This window comes from Arvicola amphibius, chromosome 1 (assembly GCF_903992535.2).
Source record: "Arvicola amphibius chromosome 1, mArvAmp1.2, whole genome shotgun sequence".
In the NCBI taxonomy this organism is placed as follows: domain Eukaryota; kingdom Metazoa; phylum Chordata; class Mammalia; order Rodentia; family Cricetidae; genus Arvicola; species Arvicola amphibius.
In genome coordinates this window covers 99764513-99787511 of record NC_052047.1, presented here as the reverse complement: position 1 = coordinate 99787511, position 22999 = coordinate 99764513, and the positions used below count along the sequence as shown (strand labels likewise).

Here is a 22999-nt window from a genome sequence, read left to right as displayed (position 1 = left end):
CACTCTCACACACACACACACACACACACACACACACACCTTACCTGCTCACACACTCACCATTTTCCACGCTGATATAACAGACCAGTAATGCTTAGTGACAATGTGGGGACCACGTCAAGAGAATTACCCTCTCCCCTTGGCCAGTGCTGCTGGGATACCCCAGAATTGCCATCTGAGCTTCTGGGACTTTGACTCCTGACCTAGAAAAATTTGGGGTGCAGAGCCACCAACTGATGGAACTCAGGATAGAGGCCTATCACCTCACCTCTGTGGCCAACAAAGCCAGTTTCTCCATGTGTGATGGGAATAGTTAAAATAAAAGCCGTTTTAGACAAAAAGAAACAGCTCAGTTGGGAACCCAAGGCAGGGCCTGATAACCAGACCCAGGGCCACCGCTCACTCACAATAACCAGACACATGGCAACCACTGGACGGTATCTAAGCAGAGGCCAAGATCAGTGTCTGCTCTATACATCTTCAGGACTGCTAGGAACCCTGGAGAGTCTCCCCGGGAGCCTGACCTTCAGGTAAGAGAAGCCGCACAGGTGAGCAACCTTGGGGAGACAGACAAGAGAATGTAGATAAGAACTTGAGCCTGGCCAAGCAGTGGTGGCGCACGCTTTTAACCCCAGCACTCCGGAGGCAGAGACAGGCGATCTCTGTGAGTTCGAGGCCAGCCTGGTCTACAGAGCCAGCTCCAGGACAGCCAGGGTTACGCAGAGAAACTCTGTTTCGAAAACAAACGAACAAAAAAACCAACCAAACAAACAAAATATATATCTTCTTATACCAACAACTGCTTACAGTATCAGTGTCTCATTGTGGGCAGCCTCATTGTGGCAGCCTCATTGTGGGCAGCCAAACTGGAAGCTTCCAGCTCTAGAAACCCCCATGAGGGTCCTGGATGCAGCCCCTCCCGCTCAGTCACCCGCTTGGCTCCAGGACACTCGGGGACCTCACATCCTGTTCCCACTCTGGTGGACACCACCATTCTCACTCGGTGATGTGCTTTCTGCCTGCGGTGGGAATTGGGTCACCCCAGAAGCTGGAAGGTCCTAGAAGGTTCTGTGAGGGGACAGGAGCTGGTGAGGCCTTCGTCTTTCCAACCCCCCTTCTCTGACTACCCACAGTGCCACACAGACGGGAATCCGACTGGAACAGGGGCCTTGCCCGCTCTACCACTCAGGCGTGACCACTGACTGCCGGAAGGATGGGGCGGGGCTACACCATGGGGCGTGGCCTAGCGAGGCCGCCGTCGACTAAGGGAGGTGCAAGGCAGCAGTCGGGGGGCTGGGATTTGGCGCGGCCGCGAGGCTTACCCCGCCTCGGGCGCAGGGGGCGCCCTTCCGCGCACGCCACAAGTCGCTGGGCAGGAGGGAAGGCGGCTGGGGGCGTGGTCTACACCGTGGGGCGTGGCCCGCAGAAGGCCGCGAGCGTCTGGGGGCGGGGCCTCAGCGCAGGTACGCACCTCCTATTGGGCGGGCGCGTGGGCGGGGCCTGGCGCCTCTGTGCGATAGACCCCGCCCCTAGCCCGCGGGGATCTGCGCGGCGGTGGAGGCGGTGAGCGCGCGGGCTGGCGGCGGCGGTTGGCGGGCGGGCGTCCGCCGTTGGGACCGCCGCGGCCTGGTCGCTAAGGCTCGGACGCCGCGTCGGGTGGGCTGGGGGTGGGTGAGCCCGCTGCGGCCGTGGGAGGGCCAGATGGGGCGCAGGCGGAGAGCCTGGGGAAGGGCGGCGGCTGGGCCGGACCTGCTGGGCCGCGTCCGGTTCTGCGCAGGGCCCATGTGGCCGAGCCCCGCGGGTGCCGAGAACCTCCAGTTTCCTGCTGCGAACCCTGTATTTCTTACCTGAATCCCTTTCTCTGTAGCCTGAGTCCTCGACCCCTTGAGAATCCCTTATTTCCGGCCTGAATCCCCATCTTCTGCAGCCTGAACCCCGTATTTCCGGCCTGATCTCTTCCGCAGCCTGAATCCCGAGTTTTCTGCCTAATCTTTGCCCTCTTTGCAGCCTGAACCTGTGTCCTTTCTGAGATCCCAAATTTTCTGCTGGAAGCTCCGTATTAACCCAGTTTTCCCACCTCTGCAGTGTGAACCCCATTTCTTACTCGACCCCCCCCCCCACTCCTGTAGCCTGAAACGCAGATTTCTTGCTTGGTATCCCATATTTGCAGCCTGAACCTGTGTCCTTGCTGAGAACTCAGAATTTCCTGCATGGACCCCACTGTGCATACTGAACCCGTTTTTTGGGGGACTCCCTCTTTGCAGTTCAAACCCAAAATCCTGCTCAAACCCTATCCCTGTTGTGAACCTAGAGTTTCATGTAGAGTCCTCAGTAGCCCTATGCCTCTTATAGCTTGACTTCTCATTGCTGCAAACACTATTTCCTGTTGAACTCCAGTTTCTGCAGCCTGGATCTCAGTTCCTTATGTGAACCCCATCTTTGCTTCCTGTATTGCTCCCCTTCTGTGAGCCTAGTACCTACTGCAAACTCCCGTCTCTCCTGCCTGATTCTTCTTGAACCTCCTCCCTTGCTATGAACCCAATATTTGCTGCCCAAACCTTCTGCTACCTGAGCCCCATCTCTTGTTACCTGATTTCCCATACCTGCTTAGAAGTCCTTATTTGCTTCCTGAACTTCCATCCTTCCTGAGAACCCTGTATTAGTCATCAGCCCCCCAACTCTGCTGCAAGTACTCCCTCTGGAAGCCCTCTTCTGTAAACTCTTTAACATAAACCCTTGATTCTGCTGGCGGGTCTCCTCCTTGTTCCTGGTGTCCTTCCTGCTGCAATGGTTCCCCCTCCCCCAACTTTCCATTTCTGTCCACAGCCCTGGCTGCGTCTGCCAGGGGTGTCATGTTGTGAACGCCTGCATCTGTCTCTGTCCTTCCAGGGAACTGGGCAGCCATGTGTGCCCTATGTGTGCTGTGGTCACCCTTCAGGCTTGAGGCTAGGAGGGTTGTGAGCTTTGACTGCAACGAACGCCGGCAGCTGCTGTGGGTGCCATGGGTGCGACCTTGAAGGGGGGATTTGTTGAGTTTTACTTATGGAAAACAGTGCAGCCACTTCCCCATGTCCTAGGAGCCTGCCCTTGACTTTGCCTGTCTGCGGCCGGTCCTGGAGGCTGTGTGTGAGGCCAGCCTCTGCTCTTGGAGCTCCCGTTGCAAATGTCTCTGGACGCAAGCAAATGCCTTTCTAAGCCCTCACACATGTTTTGTTGCAGGGCACCTCTGGCGTCAGGCCCTGTAGCTCGTAGCTACCCCCTTCCTACCACAGCTCCACGTCATGACGGATGCCAAGTATGTCCTCTGCCGGTGGGAGAAGCGATTGTGGCCTGCGAAGGTGACAGCCCTTATTCTCTTAATTTGTAGAATTAGAAATGACTTTTGGTGACAATAAAGTCTTTATCAGACTGTGCTCCCTTGGATTGACTCTGGGAGAAAAAGTTGAGCCTGAATGCTTGGCACCCAGATCTGCTGGCACGCGTCCCAGGGTGCCTTCACTCCACAGGGTTTTGGTCTGGCACTTAGGAGCCTCTGTATCCGGAATTGTCTTTAATTATTTTCACACTAAGGAAAAGAAAAAAAAATTAAATAAATAAAAGTAACCAAAGTCAGCTATAAAAAGGCATGGAAGGCTGTGATGACAGGAGTTCCAGCTAGGAGCCCCCAGACGGGGAATAGCTGTGGTGTTTTAGTGGTGCTTTCTGGCATTTTAGCAGGAGCTGCTGAGTCCGCGCCCTAACCTGGGATGGCCATGGGCTCAAGTACCTCAGTTTCTCTGCCTGAATCAAAGAAGCTTAAATTAGGTGTCTGGTAAATCCTGTGGTCATCACCTTGGGAAGGGCTTGCCACATGTCTGTTCCTGCATGTCGCCGTAATAAGAATTCTTTTTTTACACATAGGTTTTGGCCAGAACTGAGACTTCAGCGAAAAACAAGAGAAAAAAAGAATTATTTCTAGATGTTCAAATACTCTCACTAAAAGAAAAGTAAGTGTCTGTGTGTTTAATACTGTCCTTGCTTCTAAAATGGTAGAGGCGGAGAGAAGCCTGCTTCCCCCGGGGTCTCCACACTCAGTAGCCCTGCAGGGAAGACTGGGTTTTATCTGACACCAACTTTGAATTGAAGGTCTTACATGAGGCCCAGGGATCTACAGAGAGAGGGGTCTCAAGGGCGAATAAATAGAAATTACCTCCAGGGAGCCATGCCGGGGTCTCCCCTCTTGCCAAGAACCAGCGTTTTTTGTTTCTGCTCTGGCTGTGCCAGACCCCTGCACCACTAAGAAAAAATGTTTCCATACCGGCAAAGCGGATGGGTGGCGGGACTCTGTTGTCCTGTACCTGGTCACCCTTCATGGGCCATCTGCAAGGACGATGTGGGTGTGGGCACGCATGTAGTCCCCTGCTACAGTCCTCGCTTCTGAAGAGTCCACTGGCCTCCAGTCTCCTGGGTCTCGCGGCCCACTCCTTCATGCCACCATCTTCAGAGCCTGCCATCACTTGAGAGTCCCCAGCTCCCACTCTCCCTGCGGCAGGGAAGGTAATTGAATGCTTGAGTTTAAAGGAAAGAGCGTCCTTTAAACTAAAATGCGCCTGCTGGGCTGTAAACAGCTCTCGGTGACATTAGCGGCTACTCGGAAAACCTAACAAAGGAGTTATTTGTGCAGTTGAAAGTCGGATTTGCTCATGAAAGTCCCAATTTGAATTTATTTTTACTCTTAACTTCAGCCGACCTTTTTCTTAAAAGTGGGGGGAAAAGGAAGAGAGAGAAAGCCATATCCACCCTGGTTGGCTATGCTTGTCACCTCAGCAGTGTGTCCCTCCCTGTCCCTCCTTCAGTGTGACTTTTGGTGTGAGTGGAAGGTTGCGAGGGACATCTGGACAGTCGGGTTTGCAGGTTGGTGGCACTAACCAGCTTTTTCTCACCGCAGGATCCAGGTGAAGAGCTCAGCCGTGGAGGCGTTGCAGAAATCGCACATTGAGAATATTGCGGCCTTTCTGGGTAAGGGCTCCAGCCAGACCACCACGGTCCATCCTTTCCACACCCCTTTATGAGGGGGATCTCACAGGAAGAAAAATGGATTTGCTTGCTTTTTTTTCTTAGCCTTTTTTAGACAGGGTCTCACATAGCCCAGGTTGGTCTTGAAATCACTGTATAGCAGAGGCCGACCTGAACTCCCGATCCTCCTAGCTCTGAGTCCCCAGTGCTGTGATGATGTATTCATGTGGGCTGGGGACAGAACCCAGGGCCTTGTGCATAGTAGGTACTTACTCCCCCCACCAGGGCCAGCTGTTTGGTTGTGTTTGTGGCTTTTTGTTTGGGCGATGTTGGCAGTGGGAGCCGACCACTATCTGCATTCCCAGCTTCTATGGGTTTTTTTGTTTTGTTTTGTTGGTTTTTGTTTTGGTGTGTGTGTGTGTTTCTTAGTTTTTGAGGTAGAGTCTCATATTGCAGCCCGAGCAGGCCTGGAGGTGGTGGCAGTCCTCCTGCCTCAGCCTTTGTAGGACAGGGATCACAGGTATTAGACTCCACACACAGGTTCCAGACAGACACACACATGCGTATATAACATAAGATAGACACACATGTGCATGCATAAAACAGAAAGAAGCAGACACATGGATACATAACATCCAGACATACACATGTGCGAATATAACATACAAGGAGAGATATACACATATAATACATACATACATATGCATAAATTGCCAATTAAAAAGGCCAGCGTGGTCAGATTGCATGTCACCCCTCCATGTCACTTACGGGTATTGTGAGTGGGGGAGTCAGTGTGTATCGGGTGGGACTCCTTTCTTTGTGTGTGTAGGCCCGCAGTTCAGCCCCTCCACCCCTTCTCTTGTGGCTGAGCTAGACTTCTTACTGACCCCGCTCCAGACCTGGCAGTGGCGCCAACGGCAAGGGTCCTAGACAGCGGCAATCACCACCCAAGCAGAGCTGGTGTCAGGCTCCTTGCCGTCAGGTTGAGAGAGCGAGTCCCAGCAGCCAAAGCAGGCCCAAGACAGCCAGTGCAAGGCCTTCATGGAGCGCACAACCGTTCAGGGGAGCTGCAGGCTGGGCTGGCCACCTTGCGTAGAGACCAAGGGTGTCCCCAGTGCTGGCTCGGAGGGTTGGGGGCTGCTTGCTTGGAAGCACGCGTTAGTCTTTGTTAAGCAGGCGCCAAGTGTGGATGTGGTAGACAGAGGCAATTATCTTGGCAAGTGTGAAGCTGTCCCGATTCCCCTTCAAGTAAACAGTGCAAGACGTTGAGATGTGTTTCTACACAGTGCTGTTTTGCACATGTTAACCTGTCAGGCTGAGGTCATTCCGGTATGTGCTGTTCTTCAGTCATAGCCCAGAGTGAATGTATAGCATTATCCTGGCTTTGTCCTCTTTTTGCGGGGGATGCGTGGCAGGAGTAGTGCCGGGCCTGCCTGTGGCTCTGTAAAGATGGGTTTTTCCAGGCACTTGATGTGGTCATGGAGTCTGCTGCTGCCTGGCTGCAGTGGCAAGCCCTAGGCACCCGAGTGCACCCTCATTGCGCGGATCTTTGTCTCCACAGCGTCTCAGAATGAGGTCGCAGCTACTCCCCTGGAGGAGCTGACCTACCGACGCTCCCTGCGCGTGGCCCTGGATATCTTGAATGAGAGGACAAGCTTGAGTCCTGAAAGCCATCTGACGGAAGAGAAACCCCGCGCAGATGCCGCCTCTTGGGTGCCTAGCACTCGCTCTCCATCCTTTTGCAGCGAGGACGGTGACAGTGTGGCTGCCAAGTGCACACACAAGAGGGAGTGGCTCCCACAAAGCCTGTCGGGGCTGTCTGTAGCTGAAGAGGACCACAGTACAGGCCTCACAAAGAATGGAACCCTGAGAGCAGCGTTGCCTTCTACTAGAGATGGGTCTCAGGACGGTTCTGGATCACAACTGGACTGTGAACAGAACACTGCCAAGAAGAGGCGGAGGAATTTGGGAGAGAAACCTACTGGGCGCCACAGAACAGCGTCTTGCCTTTCCAAGGGAGAAAGTGCTGAAGAGAGCGAGGGGCAGGCAAATAGCTGTGTGACCCCGGCTTCACCTGGGCTACTCTCCCCAGCCTCAGAAGAGGACCCCTGTGCCGGGGTCAAAGGCTGTGACCCGGTTGTGCCATCGGGCAGCAGCAGGCTGCTCCCAGCCTCTGACGGAGGCAGAGGATGCCCCACAAAGAGGCCACGCTTGGATGGAAGCCAGAACCCACCCGTCAGGCAGCTGGCGACTGGAACTGTGGGGGCAGCACCCTCCCCTCAGAACTGGCCTGGGGAGACCATGGTGCAGCTCAGGTCTAGTGACAGGGACAAGCCAGAGGAAGGTAACCATGAACAGGGACCCCTGAAGTATAGTGACTTTGTCTTCTCCCACATAGTTCTGTCTTTGTGTCCGAAGAGAGTGGAAGCTCGGGCAGGACTGGGGGTAGCAGTTAGTGACCCTGCAGAGCACTCAAAAGCACATTCCGAGTAAGTGAGGGGTCTGCTGAGGGGATTAGGAGCCCAGCATCAGGAACTGTCTGGAGGTCCTTCTGAAACCTGTGTGTGGCTGCAGCCAGGGGCTGGACCCGTCCAAACCTGTCTTGACCCCCGAGCTCTGGTGGGGTCCTTCACAAGGCCGTCCTCTGCCTGTCCACGGGCTACAGCGAGCAGCTGGTCCCCTCCACCATATCTTGGAGAGCAGGGGACTGTCTTAACTTGTTTGCAGTCACCTTTTGGTTCTGGGGGCTCATTCTCTGTGTAGCCACATGTCAGGGTCGCCACCTGGAGTCCCCACACTTTGTTACCGAGTGCTGCGCTTGATAGCCCTTTTCTTCATGTTTTTCTTTCTTTAACATGTACTTGAGGCTGGCACTTAGACTGGAGCATGTGCCTGGCCAGCAGGAGACCCTTTGTTTGTCCCTGGTCCCAGAATTTAAACAAAACAGGAGGGGTCCATGACATGGCTCGGCAGATAAGACAGTGACACTGAACTTGGTGACCTGAGTCTGATCTCAGGCGTTCACAGGGTGGAAGGAGAGAACTAATTCCACAGAGTAGTTGTGATTTCTATGTGTGCTCGTGTGCATGTGTGTGCTTGTGTGCACGTATGTGCCTGTGTACACGCATGCACAGACACACACAGGTACATGTAGAAAAATTTAAAGACAAACACAAATCTGACACGGGGTGCACCCTTATTGAATCTGTGTGGCTCCATCCTTTATCATAGATGGTTCTTTGTCCCTAGCCCTTTTTGCAGGGTGAGGGGTGGCCATCAAGTGGTGTCCCCTGTCTCAGCAGCTCCTGTGTCCTCAGAAGAGTTCACAGGGTTCAAGTCCATCCACACCCTGCTGGAGGAGGAAGAGGAGGAAGAGGAGGAGCCACCCCGGATCCTTCTGTATCATGGTAAGGGTGCTGCACTTGAGAGAACAGTGGGCGAAGGTCCCTGCCTTGCCAGGCACTCCGTAAAGCCATCTTATTGTTTGGCGCTGGTAGTGTTTTTGTTTTTAGACTGGGTCTCACTGGTGACCTCTAAGTAGCCTGGAACTTGCTGTGTAGACCAGCTTGGCCCAAATTCAATTTGATCCCCTTGTCTCTGCTTCGAGAGTGCTGGGATAAAAGGTGTGTGCCTCCATATCTAACACTGTTTCGGGTGTTATGCTCTCACTGACCCGACAGCTGTCCAGAGCTTTGTCTCCTCGCTAATGGTGCTTAGGATAGGTAGCCAGCCCTGCATGGAAACCAGTGTTGGTCCTGTCCCTTTCTGGGCATGCCGAGTAAAGACGCAGGCTCTTTTGCCCTCAGTTGGGCAGAACCACCTTTGCCATTTGTGCAGGGACCTGAGTCCATCCTCCCTAGAAGTACGACACGAATTGTGCAGCCAAGAATGACATGCGGGTTAGGGCTGCTGAGTGCACAGGGATGGCTCAGCCTCTCCTGAGTCTGCTGCACACTGGGATGCTGTACTGTGTGGCCCGGATGATACAGGGCAGGCTGGGGGGCTGTCAGCAGCCTCCTGATCAGGTAACGCCTGCAGAACACCAGGGTTCTTAATGAGGACCAGCCAGATTCCATCCCCAACTTACCTCCTGTTCCTTTTAGTGCGTCCGAGTCCTGGTGCCAAGTTCTTGCTGAGTACCCAGGCTGAGTTCCCGCTGAGTATCTAGGATGGTAGAAGGGCCTGGGTGCCGGTGTGAGCTATGCCTTGAAATCCTCATCTTTGGGTGAATTTGAAGATCAGGGCATACTGGCTGCAGAGAGACCTCAGCTTCCAGACCTTAGGATCTTTGGCATCTAGTGTTCTCCCATGGCAGGCTTGAGCTGATGGCTTCCTTAACCCACCAGACCAAGCTCATGACAGTTGCCAGTTCCCAGCCAGGGTCTTTGAGGTGCTTGGAGCCTCTCCTGGGTGAGCTGTGACTTTCTCAGAGCCATGTCACCTCCACCTCTAGTTCCTGCTGGCCTAGCGAGCCCTTCACAGCTTTGGATTTCATGGTGGGAGACATGGCAGTATCTCCACTTCCTGATAGCTTTCCTGATGCTAAAAGCCTTAGCAGTCCACACCAATCCTTCATCCTGGGATTCTTTGGTTTGGTTGGTTTTGGTTGTTTTCGAGACAGGGTTTCTTTATCTAACAGCTTTGGCTGTCTTGGAACTCACTTCATAGACCAGGCTGGCCTTGAACTCACAGAGATCAGCTCTCCTCTGCCTCCCGAGTGCTGGGATTAAAGGTGTGCACCACCACTGCCTGGCCATCCTGGAATTCTTGGCCAATAGAAAATGTTAAGTCTTATGTAGCAAAGCAGGTGAAGGCAGAGGGATCCCTGCGAGCTGAAGGCCAACTTGGCCTGCATAATACAATTCTGCCTTAATGACAGTAGCGGAGCCAGGGCTCGGACGCTGTCACCCCAGCACGGGAGGCAGAGGCACGTGGATTTGAGTTCCAGGCCAGCCTGGTGTACATAGACCCCTGTCTCAAAACCACAGGAGAGAATGACTTTTCTTCCTCTGAAATCATCATGTTTTCTGATTTTTGTGACCGCACTGTCTATGATTCCTTGAACTTGCTGTTCCCAGGAGGGCAGTTTATTCTGGGAGCCATGTGATTGTATAATCTACACTTGGTGCAATCATCCTAATGTCTGCTCTTGAGAACATGTTAGATTAGAGGTGGAGGTTTGGGGATAGAAGTCATCCGTCTTCCTGCTGGCGTCGTCTCTGTCGTTTATCACTGGGGACACGCAGTCATGGCCGCATGGCTCCTAGTGGGTACTCAGACTCCCATTCTGTAAGCCCTGTGTCCCCAGCTCTCTGGGTTTCCTGGTAGATGAGGAGGTTAGAGTTGGGTTTAAATGATGCTGTGATGAACGTGGGTTTCTTTTTTTCTGTCTGTACTGTACTTGTTTAAGGCGTATCTGACAGCCTTCTTTTCCTTTTGAACCCTAGAACCACGATCATTTGAAGTAGGGATGCTGGTCTGGCTGAAATACCAAAAATACCCGTTCTGGCCAGCCGTGGTAAGTGTACCTACTGTGTGCGCCAGGTCCCTTCCCTCAGTTCCCATTCCCCCTGTTCAGGTAGTAGTTTGGCTCTGCTAATGCTGAAACACTCAAGCACTGGTAACTCTGACGTGCACACAGCCCCCTCTAGCCGGGGCCTGGTCATTTGATGAGTGCCATTTAACATGGTGTCCTAAGTAGAATTCACACCACATTTCCTCAGGGAAGCTGGTGTGAGCAGCGTGCTCTGCTGAGCTTCAGGAATGGATGTTTTCAAGTCTCCTCCATCCAGGCCCCTGAATTTAGTGCCTATGATGCTGTGGGCATGGTGGTGTGTGCCTGTTAGTCCCTGTACACAGGAGGCAGAGGCAGGAGGATCAGAAGTTCATAGTCCTCAGCTACATAAAAATGTTGGAGGCCAGTGTGGGCTACATAAGATCTGTGTCTAAAACAATTTAAAAAAAAAAAAAAAAAAAAAAGGTGACTCAGTCCCACTGAAGGTCTATCAAGTGGCCGGTGAGCTTGCTCTGCCAAGAACAGCCCTAGGTACATTCAGGCACGGGTTATAACCCTCCCTAGGTGGAGACTCCCCCGTCATCACCCCTCACTCTCCTGTCATGGGATGCTATCTTCGCACCTAGCTTTAGTGGTTTGTGTTGTTTTGGATCTTTTGTTTTTATGATAATAGGGTTTCTCTGTAACTTTGGAGCCTGTCCTGAAACTCGTAGACCAGGCTGGCCTCGAACTCACAGAGATCCGCCTGCTTCTGCCTCCTGAGTGCTGGGATTGGCGTGCGCCACCCCCGCCCAGCTTATGGGAGACTAAAAAAGTGGGCCAGGTGGGCCAGCTCAGTGGGTAAAGTGCTTATACTAGCATGAAGGCCTGAGTTTAGCTCCTAGAACACAGAGCCAGACTCTAGTGTGCCTGCCGTCCTCTGGGCTGGAAGGTGGAGACGGGAGGACTCCAGAAGCTCTGTCCACTAGTCTGGTGCATGCATGGACAAAGAGACCTTGTCTCAAACAAGGTAGAATGCAAGGGCCAGTATTTGAGTTGTCCTTGGCTTCCACACATGTGCTTCTGTACTTGTAACAAAAGATTTATAAACAAGACCCAAATGCAAATCGCTGGATTCTGCCTCATAATACCACAGAGCCCCAGGAAGCAATGGGGGCCTGAAGCCTGGGTCATGCCACAGCACTAGGCTGGCCAAGCCCAGGCCCAGAGGGCCTCAGTGGAGGTGGATAGCATCACCTCCACCCCTGGTCATGCTGTGCTGTTCCAATTTGCCTGCAGGTCAAGAGTGTCCGGCGGAGAGACAAGAAAGCCAGTGTGCTGTTCATTGAGGGCAACATGAACCCTAAGGGCCGAGGGTTAGTACTCTAGGGTTAGGGCCTGGGCAGGGGCAGAGCCCTCTGTGGTACCCCGACTGCAGCTTCTGACACAGTCCAGCATCCACCTTGCTATTTGGTGCCTTAGCCAGACAGGGCAGCAGCCAACCCCCACTCCCCTACCCCCACCCCCACCCCCACATGCTGCACCGCAGGAGAGCTTCAGCAGAATACGCTTGTTGATTGGACTGCATCCTCCCCTAGCTGCTGGCCTCCTTACATGGCCTCAGAGGCCCCAGGCCTCTTCTAGAAGGAGACCCCTGGTGACCCCTGGACACCTGTGTGCGCCTGAGGGGGGCTGGTTGGGCTAGGGACCTGGGCCCAGTGCCATGGAGGTGTTGCAGTCCAGACCAGGGTTAAGTCTCGGAGGAGGGGGTGCCTCCCCTGGGATGAGGCTACCCGTGCTGACCTTGGCCTCTGTTCTGTCAAGAATCACCGTGTCACTTCGAAGGCTCAAGCACTTTGATTGTAAGGAAAAGCACGCACTGCTGGTAGGTGGCGGCCTGTGCTCTGTGTGTGCCCACACGCCAGCCATTGTGTTGGTGTTGTCACCTTTGTTCTGTGTTTGCGCGTGTGTGTACACGCTTGTGCTTGTGAGGGTGTGTGATGGTCAGGATTTCTGTGTGTGCGCGCGTGTGTGTACACGCTTGTGCTTGTGAGGGTGTGTGATGGTCAGGATTTCTCTGTGTGTGCGAGTGTGTGTACACGCTCGTGCTTGTGAGGGTGTGTGATGGTCAGAGGACAACCCTGGGTGTTGGGCCTTGCCCCATGTTTTCCATTGTTCTGTGTACCCCAGGCTTGCTGGGTCTCCGACTTTGGCATCTCCCATCCTGTCTCACCATAGGAGTGCTGTCTCATACTCCACAGCCACGTCTGATTTTACATGGGGATTTGAACTTGCCTGAATGAGCTTTTTCTCTTTGGCCAGGAACACTTACTTTGTTCTATGTACTCAAAGCCCAAAGCACCGGGCTGTGGGGCGATGGGTGGCCTTGGGAGACAGTGGGGCTGTGGCGCTGAGGCGAGAGTGGTGCCGCTGGCTGCAGCGTGCACCAGGCCTGCGTCTCCTCACTAGCATGGAGTCGGTAACGAACCAGAGCGAGGGCCTGAGTGTGAGTCCAGAGCCACTTGAGGGGAAGACATGGTTGTATGTTACTGTCACCCAGCACTGGGGAGACAGAGACTGGGGATCCCTAGGTCTTACCACAGTCTAACTGAGTCAGGCAAGCTCAGTTCAGAGCGAGACTGTCTCAGCAGAGACAGAGATCAGTTGAGTACAGGACCTGGCCTCCATCTCTGCCTCCACACGTGTGAGCATGCACACAAATCTGGTTATGGGATGCAGCGTCCCCAAGGTGATTGGGAGAGTTGGGGGGCCGTGCTGGCTAGAAGCTGAGACTGGAGGATTAGGGGTTCTAGGGCCAGGCTTGGTTATATACAAGGCCTAAACTACTGAGCCTCTGTCTGGAAAAGACTGAGAAGCTCAACTGTCCGTCCGGTGGCTTGCTGGATGCTTCATCTGAAGGGGCTTGTCTGTCGTACCCCTGAGAGGGCCGGGCTGCAGTGGAGTGGATGAGAGGCTGGGCTGCACAGCACCTGCCCAGGCTGAGCCCGGGAAACTAAGGCTCCATGCCTATGGGGCTGCCGCGGCCACTTGTGCCCTGTTGTTGGGTTTTGTAGGACAGAGCCAAGGAGGACTTCGCCCAGGCCATTGGCTGGTGTGTGTCACTTATCACCGACTACCGTGTGCGGCTGGGTATGTGGGCTAAACCCCAGGGAGCGTGTGGGGTGTACCACGCCATTGTTATCTCCTGAGGGCAGGATGGAGGGGCTGACGTGGATGTGGTCCCAGTCCTGCATCCTGTCTTGGCCTGGCTAACCTGTGGCGATACTTTTTCTGTGGAAAGTGGGAGCAGGTGCAGCCCTCCTGACTGAAGGCCCAGTTCCTCTGCACAGCACTGCCTCTGTGTGGTGACTTGACCATCCCCTGAACCCCGGGCAGCTCCTTCCTAGGGCAGTGGACAGACTTAGCACCCCACAGACCTGCCTCAGGGTCAAGCACAGCCCAGAAGGCTCCTGAACAGAAGCCCTGAGCCACAGGACCTGGCAGGGTGCAGGTATGAGCATGGCCCTTTCCTGTGCCCTCCACAGGCTGCGGCTCCTTCGCTGGATCATTCTTGGAATATTATGCTGCTGATATAAGTACGTATAAGTGTTCTTCACCATGGGGTCTGCCTTTGGTCCCTGAGAAGGCTCATCCTGAGTCTCCTGTTGTCTTGGTGCGTGCATCAAGGTGCCAGTGCCATTCTGAACAGAACTCTGTGACCTCAACTGCCCTCAGGGATGCTCTGCATCCTTGTCCGATGGGCAGCTGTGTGCCAGGCGGGGGTCTGAGGAGTACTGGGCATCTAACCAGCACACTGGATGATCCCCAGAATGAGGATTCTCCTCATGGGCATGCGAGCTCTGGAGAGAGGGGAGTGATGAAGGGGGACGCGAGCCATGAGCTCCTGATGTGTGTTCCCCTTGCAGGCTACCCTGTGCGCAAGTCCATCCAACAGGATGTCCTGGGGACCAGGTTTCCTCAGCTTGGCAAGGGGGACCCTGAGGAGCCTGTGGGGGACAGCCGGCCAGGACAGTGGCGGCCGTGCAGGAAGGTGCTGCCTGACCGCTCTAGGGCTGCGCGGGACAGAGCAAACCAGAAGCTGGTGGAATACATTGTAAAAGCCAAGGGTGCGGAGAGCCACCTGCAGGCTATCCTGCACAGCCGCAAGCCCTCACGCTGGCTGAAGACATTTCTGAGCTCTGGCCAGTATGTGACATGCGTGGAGACATACCTGGAGGATGAGGCACAGCTGGATGAGGTGGTGGAGTACCTGCAGGGCATCTGCCGAGACATGGATGGGGAGGTGCCTGCGCATGGCAGCGGGGACCGCATTCGTTTCATCCTGGACGTGCTGCTGCCTGAGGTGGGTGCCCGGGCCCCATCCTCAGCACTGACAAGGCTCTGTGCTCTGTCCCCAGTCAGGGTTCCAGGAAAAGCAGTTGCAGGTCAGTCAGCTGTCAGCCCATGCTCACAGCCATGTTGGCTTATTGCTATGGCTGGGACATGTCCTCGTAAACTGGAAAATAAATGCGTGATGGGCTGTGTGCCAGCCTTAGCCCAGGCTGGCCTCAAACTGGGGCTCCTCCTACCTACCTCAGCCTCTTAAGGACTGGGTGACCTCCACACCTGGCCCCTGGAAGTCACCCATGGCCACTTCAGTGTGTAACTTAAAACTGGGTGACTTTGACTGTCTCAGGGCGTTGTCTGGTGTGACGGCCCCAAGAGAGCTCCTCATGGAGCGAGTGGAGGACGCTGCTGAACATGCATACCCCACAGGGAACAGCTTCACGCTCTGTCCCTTCTTAAGGGAAACCTCAGGAAAGACCTTGTCACCAATGTGTGGTTGCGCAGGCTTGTCACACAGCTGCTGAGGCAGGAGGATGCTGACTTCCAGGCCAGCCTAAGCTGCACAGTGGGACCTCTTCTCTTCTCTTCCCTTCCCTTTCCTTCCTTCCTTCCTCCCTCCCTCCCTCCCTTCCTTCCTTTTCTTTCTTTTTCTTTTTCCTTCGGTTTTTCCAGTTCAGTTTTGTCTGTGTAACCTTACCTGTCCTGGAACTTACTTTGTAGACCAAGCTGGCCTTGAACTCAGAGATCCACCTGCCTCTGCCTCCCAAGTGCTGAGATTAAAGGAGTATGTCACCACCATATCCAGCAGAGACAATTTCAAACAACAAAGATGTGTTTACCGAAACTACAATGTGCCTCCCTAAACTAATGGTGGCTCCCCAAGACCCTGACTGTCAGAACTGCACAGGCTGAGACAAGGCTGCCCTTGAGCTGCCATAGAGCTGAGGGTGCCCTTGATGCTCCCGCCTCGCTGCCCCTGGGGGCTGGGCACACCTGGTTTTTGTGATGGTGCCATAGAGCTGAGGGTGCCCTTGATGCTCCCGCCTTGCTGCCCCTGGGGGCTGGGCACACCTGGTTTTTGTGATGGTGCCATAGAGCTGAGGGTGCCCTTGATGCTCCCGCCTTGCTGCCCCTGGGGGCTGGGCACACCTGGTTTTTGTGATGGTGCCATAGAGCTGAGGGTGCCCTTGATGCTCCCGCCTCGCTGCCCCTGGGGGCTGGGCACACCTGGTTTTTGTGATGGTGCCATAGAGCTGAAGGTGCCCTTGATGCTCCCGCCTCGCTGCCCCTGGGGGCTGGGCACACCTGGTTTTTGTGATGGTGCCATAGAGCTGAAGGTGACCTTGATGCTCCCGCCTCGCTGCCCCTGGGGGCTGGGCACACCTGGTTTTTGTGATGGTGCTGGGAACGAAACCCAGGGCCTTATAAATGCCCGGCTCGTTCTTTGCCCACTGAGCTGCGGCCCTTTCCGTTCTCCTGCAGGCGATCATCTGCGCCATCTCCGCAGTGGAGTGCGTGGACTACAAGACGGCTGAGCAGAAGTACATCCGGGGCCCTACTCTCAGCTACCGGTAGGCTAGGCCTCCTTGTGGGCCCTGCTCTCCCTGTCGCAGCACAGCTGCTCAGCCTCCTTCTCCACAAGGTGGTGCTGGTGCTATCTGTGTCAGCAGACAGGTGCTGGACAGGGACTGGACAAAGGCCCAGGTCTGCAGGCTGTTCTCTGAGCCAGGCTGGATGCAAGCCAGGACCCTGCGGCTGGGCAGGAGCCTCCTCTGCCTAAGACCTCTCTAATCTCCTTGTGTGGGGCGATGTGGACTCCGCCCCGCCCGCTCTGGTGCAGCCGGTAGCTGGCACAGAGCTAGATTAAGAGGCAGTGGAGCCGTCAGCAGGGCAGCAGGATGAAGATGCCTCTCCTGTCAGCCCGCAGCACTCTTGAGATGTGGCCCCAGAGCCTCTAATCCCCCTCTGGGCACACGGCCAGGCCTCAGCAGGAGCCACAAGCCAAGCTCTAGCTTGTTGGGGCCCATTATCCCTAACTGTAAGTCGGCGTCCCCAGGCCGGCAGTGGGCCACCAGAGCATCCAGGTCAGGTGAAGGCTCCCACTGATCGGTCTGCCCAGGAAGTGTGCAGCTCCTGTCATTTTCAAGATTCTGACCCTGAGTGACATGGCAGCCAGGGCCCTGGGACCGGCTTTCGAAGATGCTTCCAGTCCCCAGCTTCCAGCAGTCAAAGGGGCCTTACTTAATACACCAATCCGTTGTTCTCATGCCAGCGTGGGGAGGTGAGGAGGAGCCTGAGGTCCGACTGCCTGGGCTAGAGGATGTCTCATTCAGTCAGTGAAGTTTCCATCAGCGCTTGTGTAAGAGGCTGGGAGTAGTTGTGCATGTGAGAGTTGAGCCCTGGAGGGCAGAGACAGGAGGATACCATGTATCAAGGCTGGCAGCCTAATCAGAAAGGACCAAGTGCAGTGGAGACTTGTCTCCAAAATTCAGATGGAGGGTCTGTGCCTGGTGTCTCTCTGGCCTCCATATTGTGAGCGTGCGTGTGTGTGTGTATTTGTGTCTGTGCATGTACTTGGTAAGCAAGGCCTACCACAGCACTGTCTCCTGATGTTGTTCTTGAGATGAACCCAGGTCTTTGCTCCTACAAGGCCCGTGCTTACTGCCCCATCGTGCCCCGAATAATCCTCTCTTTATTTTTAGATGCGTCTATGTTTATGAATATGGGTGCTTTGCCTGTGGGGGGAGGGAGGGCTGGTACCTGCAGATGTCAGAAGGGGGCATTGGATCCCCTGCAGCTGGAGTTCTGAATGTTTGTGAGCCACCATGTGGGTGCTGGGAATTGAACTTAGGTCCTTGGCAAAATCAGCAAATTGTTCCAACACTCGAGTCATTCCTTCAGCTCCCGAAATAACATTCTACAGGCAGGAGGATTGCTGTAAGCCCAAGGCCAGCCTGGGCTATGTGAGACTTTTATCACACACATTAAAAAAAAAAAGTCAGCTTGGGCTGTTGCTCAATGGAACACCCATAAACTCTTGCTTGAAGCCCTGCCTTTTATCCCAAGCTCACCTGGCAAAGTTGAGGGGTTTTTATGTTTTTTGTTTGTTTTGGTTTTTGAGACAGAGTTTATGTTTAGCTTTAATTGTCCTGGAACTAGCTCTGTAAACCAGGCTGGCCCTGAACTCAGAGATCTACCTGCCTCTACCTCATGAGTGTTGGGATTAACGGTGTGCGCCAGCACTGATCAGCCCATCTCTTGTTTCTTAAAGGGAAAAGGAAATCTTTGACAATGAACTCCTGGAGGAGAGGAACCGTCGCCGTCGCTGATGCCCTAACCTCCACCTGGCCAGCGAGCCCTCCACAGCCTGCCAGAGGGCTCTGCAGGAATAAGAATATACTAGAAGCAAGCGGCCCAGAAGTGTGCTGACTTTGAACTGTGGGTCTTACATCTTCAGTACTGAGTCCGGGATATCAAATGTCATTGACACACCAGAAACCTGCTGGCAGCTACGGACAGAGCTTTCTGGAAGTTTCTGTGCGTGTTTGCGTGTGTGTTTGTTTTTTGTTTGTTTGATTTTAATATTATTATTTCATTTATAAATGAGTTTGAACATACGTGTGTCATGGTCACTGCAGTGTGGCCGGCATGCGGGACTGGTCCTGTGTTACTCGGAAGGACTGGAACACACAGCTCCCAGAGCATTGACATGTTTCCCTGGCGTGTTCTGCTTATCTCTTCTCTGTGGTTTCTTTCATGTGGCAGGCAAGCAGGAGGTAGGACCCTGCAGCTACTGTCTTTGGGAGGTGGGGGCACGTTTGCTCAGTGGCCTCTGTGTGTTCCTGGGAGGACAGGATGGTCAGCTGACTCAGCCCCCGTACTCCTGTCCCCACTCAGCCATGCACTGAAACCTTGGCAGTGCGCTCATGGCCACCACCCCACCTAGAAACCTATTTGGGGCTGTGGGATGTGGGGATGGCAGCAAGAAAAGCCAGCTCCTGGTGGTGGAGAGATGGCTCAGAGGTCAAGAGCACTGCCTGCTCTTCCAGAGGTCCTGAGTTCAATTCCCAGCAACCACATGGTGGCTCACAGCCATCTGTAATGAGATCTCGTGCCCCCTTCTGGCCCACAGGGATACATGCAGGCAGAATATTGTATACATAATAAATAAATCTTAAAGAAAAGGCAGCTCCTGCTGTGCTGGCCACCCACACTGGATACCATGGCCTCGGGTGGCTGTGTGGAAGCTGTGCCTGGCAAGGGCAAGGGCCGGCAAGGGCAAGAGCAGAGCACTGCCTGCAATGAACGGTCCTAGCTGCACAACCCCACGGGGATGCTCAGCCAGGTGTTTCCTGGATATGGGACACACGGGTATCCTTCACACTGTGGCCACCCCAGGATGAGAGGGGGACATGGGTTTGATGGGGATGTGTGAACCTGACACCTGCATCTGACAGCACAGCTGCCAGGATGGCACAGGACAGATGGGCTTCCATGGAGACCAGCAGCAAGGCAGGGCTGTCTGCAGACCTTGAGGCTCCGAAACTAAATTGAACTATCACAGTGTTGCTCCGGGGGTCTTGGCCAAATGGCCAAATGAAACCTAACGGTGACTCCTGTTGGCTTTGGGAAGTGGGCCTGCCCTCACCATGGGCTGAACTGGCAGGGAGTGGGGAGTCTTTCAGAACTGCAGGAAGTGCCCTTGTATGGCGCCCACGGGATTCTCACTGCCTTGATCCTGACCTTATTTACTGTTCTGCCTCAGATGAGGGTCAGTTGTGTGGTACTGCCCGGCAGGGGGGGCCTGGAGAAAACAACACCCTGGCCATGTCTTGGGTTCCAAGCCCTGGCGGGGGAGGGGGGGGGAAGAGAGCCGGCAGTATTCCCATCCTCTGCACTGCCTAAGGCCCTTGCCGGTGCCCCCATATCCTCCATGGCTCCTTCTGACACCAGATCTTATTCAGGGCGTCCTAGGCCCTGTGGAGGGATGGACACTGTTTGTCCAGCTGTGATGGGTGTCCTGAGGCCTCTTCTGCTTCTACAGCACTGAAGAGGGGGCTCTGAGGCCTTCAACCCCATCCCTGGCTCCCTGGTGCCAACACCACCTATACCTCAGGGGCCACAACCCTATGTCACCTGACTCCCAGACCCTACATAATGAAGACTCAAATCCCCTCAAGAGGCAACAGGTGGGCAGCGGATAGAGGCATTGGTGAGGATCCTGACTCTCTCTGGCGAGTGAACTGTGGAGCATGACACTATGCCATGCTAAGAGAATGGAAAGTGCTCCTAAGTCTCACCCGTCTGTCCTGCATGGCGTTGTCCCCTGATGATCCTCCATCTGCCAGGCAAGCAAGCCTGGTGACAGGAAGCAGATCGGGTCAGTAGTGGGCAGTGATCAGAGGCTGGGCAAGGAATGCACACTAAGGCAGAGGACTTCTTCAGTGATGAAGCCCCTGCAGCCAATCTGTACCCTGCCTTTTCTCCAAGGATTTGCTGGGGGGAGGGAGATGAGTAGGTATGGGAGTGGGTATGTCTGTTCAAACTTATGCTTGAGAGTGGTGTGTGCGTCTGTGCAAACTTACGCTTGAGTGTGGTGTGTGTACGTGTGTGTGCAAACTTACGTCTGAGTGTGGGGTGTGTGTGCAAACATGCTTGAGAGTGGTGTGTGTGTGCAAACTTGCACTTGAGTGTGGGGTGCAGTGTGTGTGCAAACTTATGCTTGAGTGTGAGGGGTGTGCAAACATACTTGAGAGTGGTGTGTGCGTGTGTGCAAACTTATGCTTGAGTGTGGTGTGTGTGTGCAAACTTACGCTTGAGTGTGGGGTGTGTGCAGTGTGCATGTGTGCGGTGTGCATGTGTGTGCAAACTAATGCTTGAGTTGTGTGTGTGCAAACTTATGCTTGAGTTGTGTGTGTGTGTGTGTGTGTGTTTGAGAGAGAGGCACCCTGTGCTTCTACTAAGCTATCTGGCTGCCCCCTTCCACATTTAGTGAGAATCTCACTGTCATCCCAAGTTTGCCTCAAACACCAAGTAGCACAAGGTAGCCTTGAATTCTCAGGACTACCGCCCTAGTCACTCTGTCTCTCTCCCTTTCTCTTGAGACAAGGTCTCTCTACAGCCCTGGCTGTCCTGGAACCTGCTATGTATGTAGACAGGCCTCAAACTCAGAGATCGGCTCCCTTCAGCCTTAAAAATGTCTGGATCCCAGTTGGATACCACCATGTTCCGCTGAGAAGCCATCAACTGAAGCCATTCTGGGGACCCCATAACCTCATCTAACCCCGGCACTGCCAAAGGCCCACCTCAGACTGCAGTCAACACAGGACTGTGCCTGCGGAGTTCCCAGCACCTGCGGAGCCAGCATCGCAAGGCAGTGAGGGGAGGGCTGTAGAGACAGCCTCTGCTTAGCTGAATCGTTATCAGGACAAGCTGCTATCACCGAAGGTTGGGGGTGGCTCAGGCAGCACCAGACTAGCCTGCAGGAGGCCTTAGCTCTGGGGCTGGGGAATCTCACGATATAGAATGGCTCAGCTGGCTGTGGCCTACCTAGGACTCCTCTGAATTCTCTTTGCAGATGGGCATGGTAGAGTCGAGGCTGGAGGATTACCTTGAAGGCCAGCCTAGGTTACAGAGTGAAGCTCAGACTCAAGAACAAAAGAACAAAAGAACCTAAAAGATTTTTTCCAGACCATAGCTCTCTCCTGGCCATACTCAGCGTTCACACCGCTTCCCCCCCCATACCTCTGCCTGCCCTCCCCACAGCTTGCCAGGGTGCTGTCACCTAGTAGGAACTCCATAACTCCTATGGTTTACCCATTTTGTGAACTGAACAGAATTGTGTAAACACAGCACACTCTCCTGTTAATTTGGGTTTAGTGTTAAGATTTATTTATTTTTGGTCGTGTGTGTGTGTGTGTGAGTGCGAGCACAAGGCAGATGTTAGTACCAAGGCAGAGGAGAACGTTCCGGAGTCGGTTCTCTACTGCCATCTTGTGGAATCCGGTGGTCTAGCTTGGGCTTGGCAGCAAAGTTCTTTTATCCGCTGAGCCGTCTGCCAACCTCTGGCCTTGAAACTTTTGTGTAGCCAAGAACAATCTCCCTGTGCCGGAGTGCCGTACCGTGCCCAGGTCGTGGAGTGCAGGGGGTGGGACCCGGGGCCTTCCACATGATAGTAGAGAGTGAACTTCACCTTCCTAGATTTGATTCACTTTATCAAATCTATTTTTTTATTATTTTTAAAGTTAATTAACTTATTTGTTTGTTTAGGTTTTTCAAGACAGGGTGTCTCTGTGTAGCCCCGGAACTAGCTCTGTAGAGAGAGGCTGGCTTTGAACTCACGGAACTCTCCTGAGTGCTGGGATGATTATGATTTTATTTTATGTGTGCAGGTGGTTTGGCTGCTTGCATAGCTGGTGCCTGAAGAGGGCAGAAGAGGCATCAGAGACCTGGAGCTGGAACTCCAGATGGTTCTTAGCCTTTCAGAGAACACCGGTTGTCTTTGTCTGCTTTGTCTGCTTGCTGAGCCACCTTTTAAATGTTTAAATGTTTAAAATGTTATTATTATTATTATTATTACTACTACAACTACTATTACTAATATTAGTATTATCACGATTGGCTTTTTGAGAGGAAGACCTTGACTTCGAACCACTCTTCCTACTTCTCTGAAGTGCTGGAATGACAGGCGTGTAATACCTCACCTTGAAATTTTTAGATTCCATACTCAATAATTGCTTTACCCTACCAATTTAAAGAATATTATAATGATCTCCAACGTCTAAAAATAATAAAAAAAAAATAAATGTCGGATTGGAAAAATTCAGCGTTGTGGGTGAAAACATAACAAAAATCTCAAAAATACCAGATACATTTTCAATGATTCAAAACGAACTGCCGAAACCCGGGATCGAACCAGGGACCTTTAGATCTTCAGTCTAACGCTCTCCCAACTGAGCTATTTCGGCACGCCGGTTAGCACTGCTCCCGCCCAGTCTCCTCCCCGTGTGTAGCTACTGTGCACAAGCGCACGTCACAGCCCGTGTGCATAGCCTTGTAGGACTATACTAGCGTGTCGTTTCCAGGGCTGTCTCTGTGGCGCAATCGGTTAGCGCGTTCGGCTGTTAACCGAAAGGTTGGTGGTTCGAGCCCACCCAGGGACGG

The 22999-nt window shown here is 53.7% G+C and overlaps 1 protein-coding gene and 2 non-coding genes across 8 annotated transcripts; 2 read left to right on the top strand and 1 right to left on the bottom strand.

Annotated features, from left to right (window-relative positions):
* The first annotated feature begins 1492 nt into the window (after positions 1-1492).
* On the top strand, positions 1493-18453 carry Pwwp3a (PWWP domain containing 3A, DNA repair factor). 6 transcript variants are annotated; one of them, XM_038347444.1, is made up of 14 exons: positions 1493-1563; positions 3220-3338; positions 3901-3986; positions 4928-4998; positions 6557-7339; positions 8295-8402; positions 10443-10513; positions 11789-11865; positions 12314-12374; positions 13564-13639; positions 14035-14085; positions 14416-14852; positions 16319-16407; positions 18108-18453. In XM_038347444.1, the coding sequence occupies exons 2-14, from the start codon at positions 3282-3284 to the stop codon at positions 18163-18165; spliced, it is 2025 nt and encodes a 674-aa protein (XP_038203372.1). In that variant the 5' UTR covers positions 1493-1563; positions 3220-3281; the 3' UTR covers positions 18166-18453. The 6 variants fall into 6 exon arrangements, with proteins under 6 accessions (XP_038203372.1, XP_038203392.1, XP_038203383.1 ...); XM_038347464.1 differs by lacking the exon at positions 1493-1563 and adding an exon at positions 1582-1656; XM_038347455.1 differs by lacking the exon at positions 1493-1563 and adding an exon at positions 1582-1667.
* Positions 18454-22730: 4277 nt separating this feature from the next.
* On the bottom strand, positions 22731-22803 carry Trnaf-gaa. The gene has a single exon. It is a non-coding gene; the product is annotated as a tRNA-Phe (tRNA).
* A 121-nt stretch (positions 22804-22924) lies between these two features.
* Trnan-guu lies at positions 22925-22998 on the top strand. The gene has a single exon. It is a non-coding gene; the product is annotated as a tRNA-Asn (tRNA).
* Position 22999: the final 1 nt, after the last annotated feature.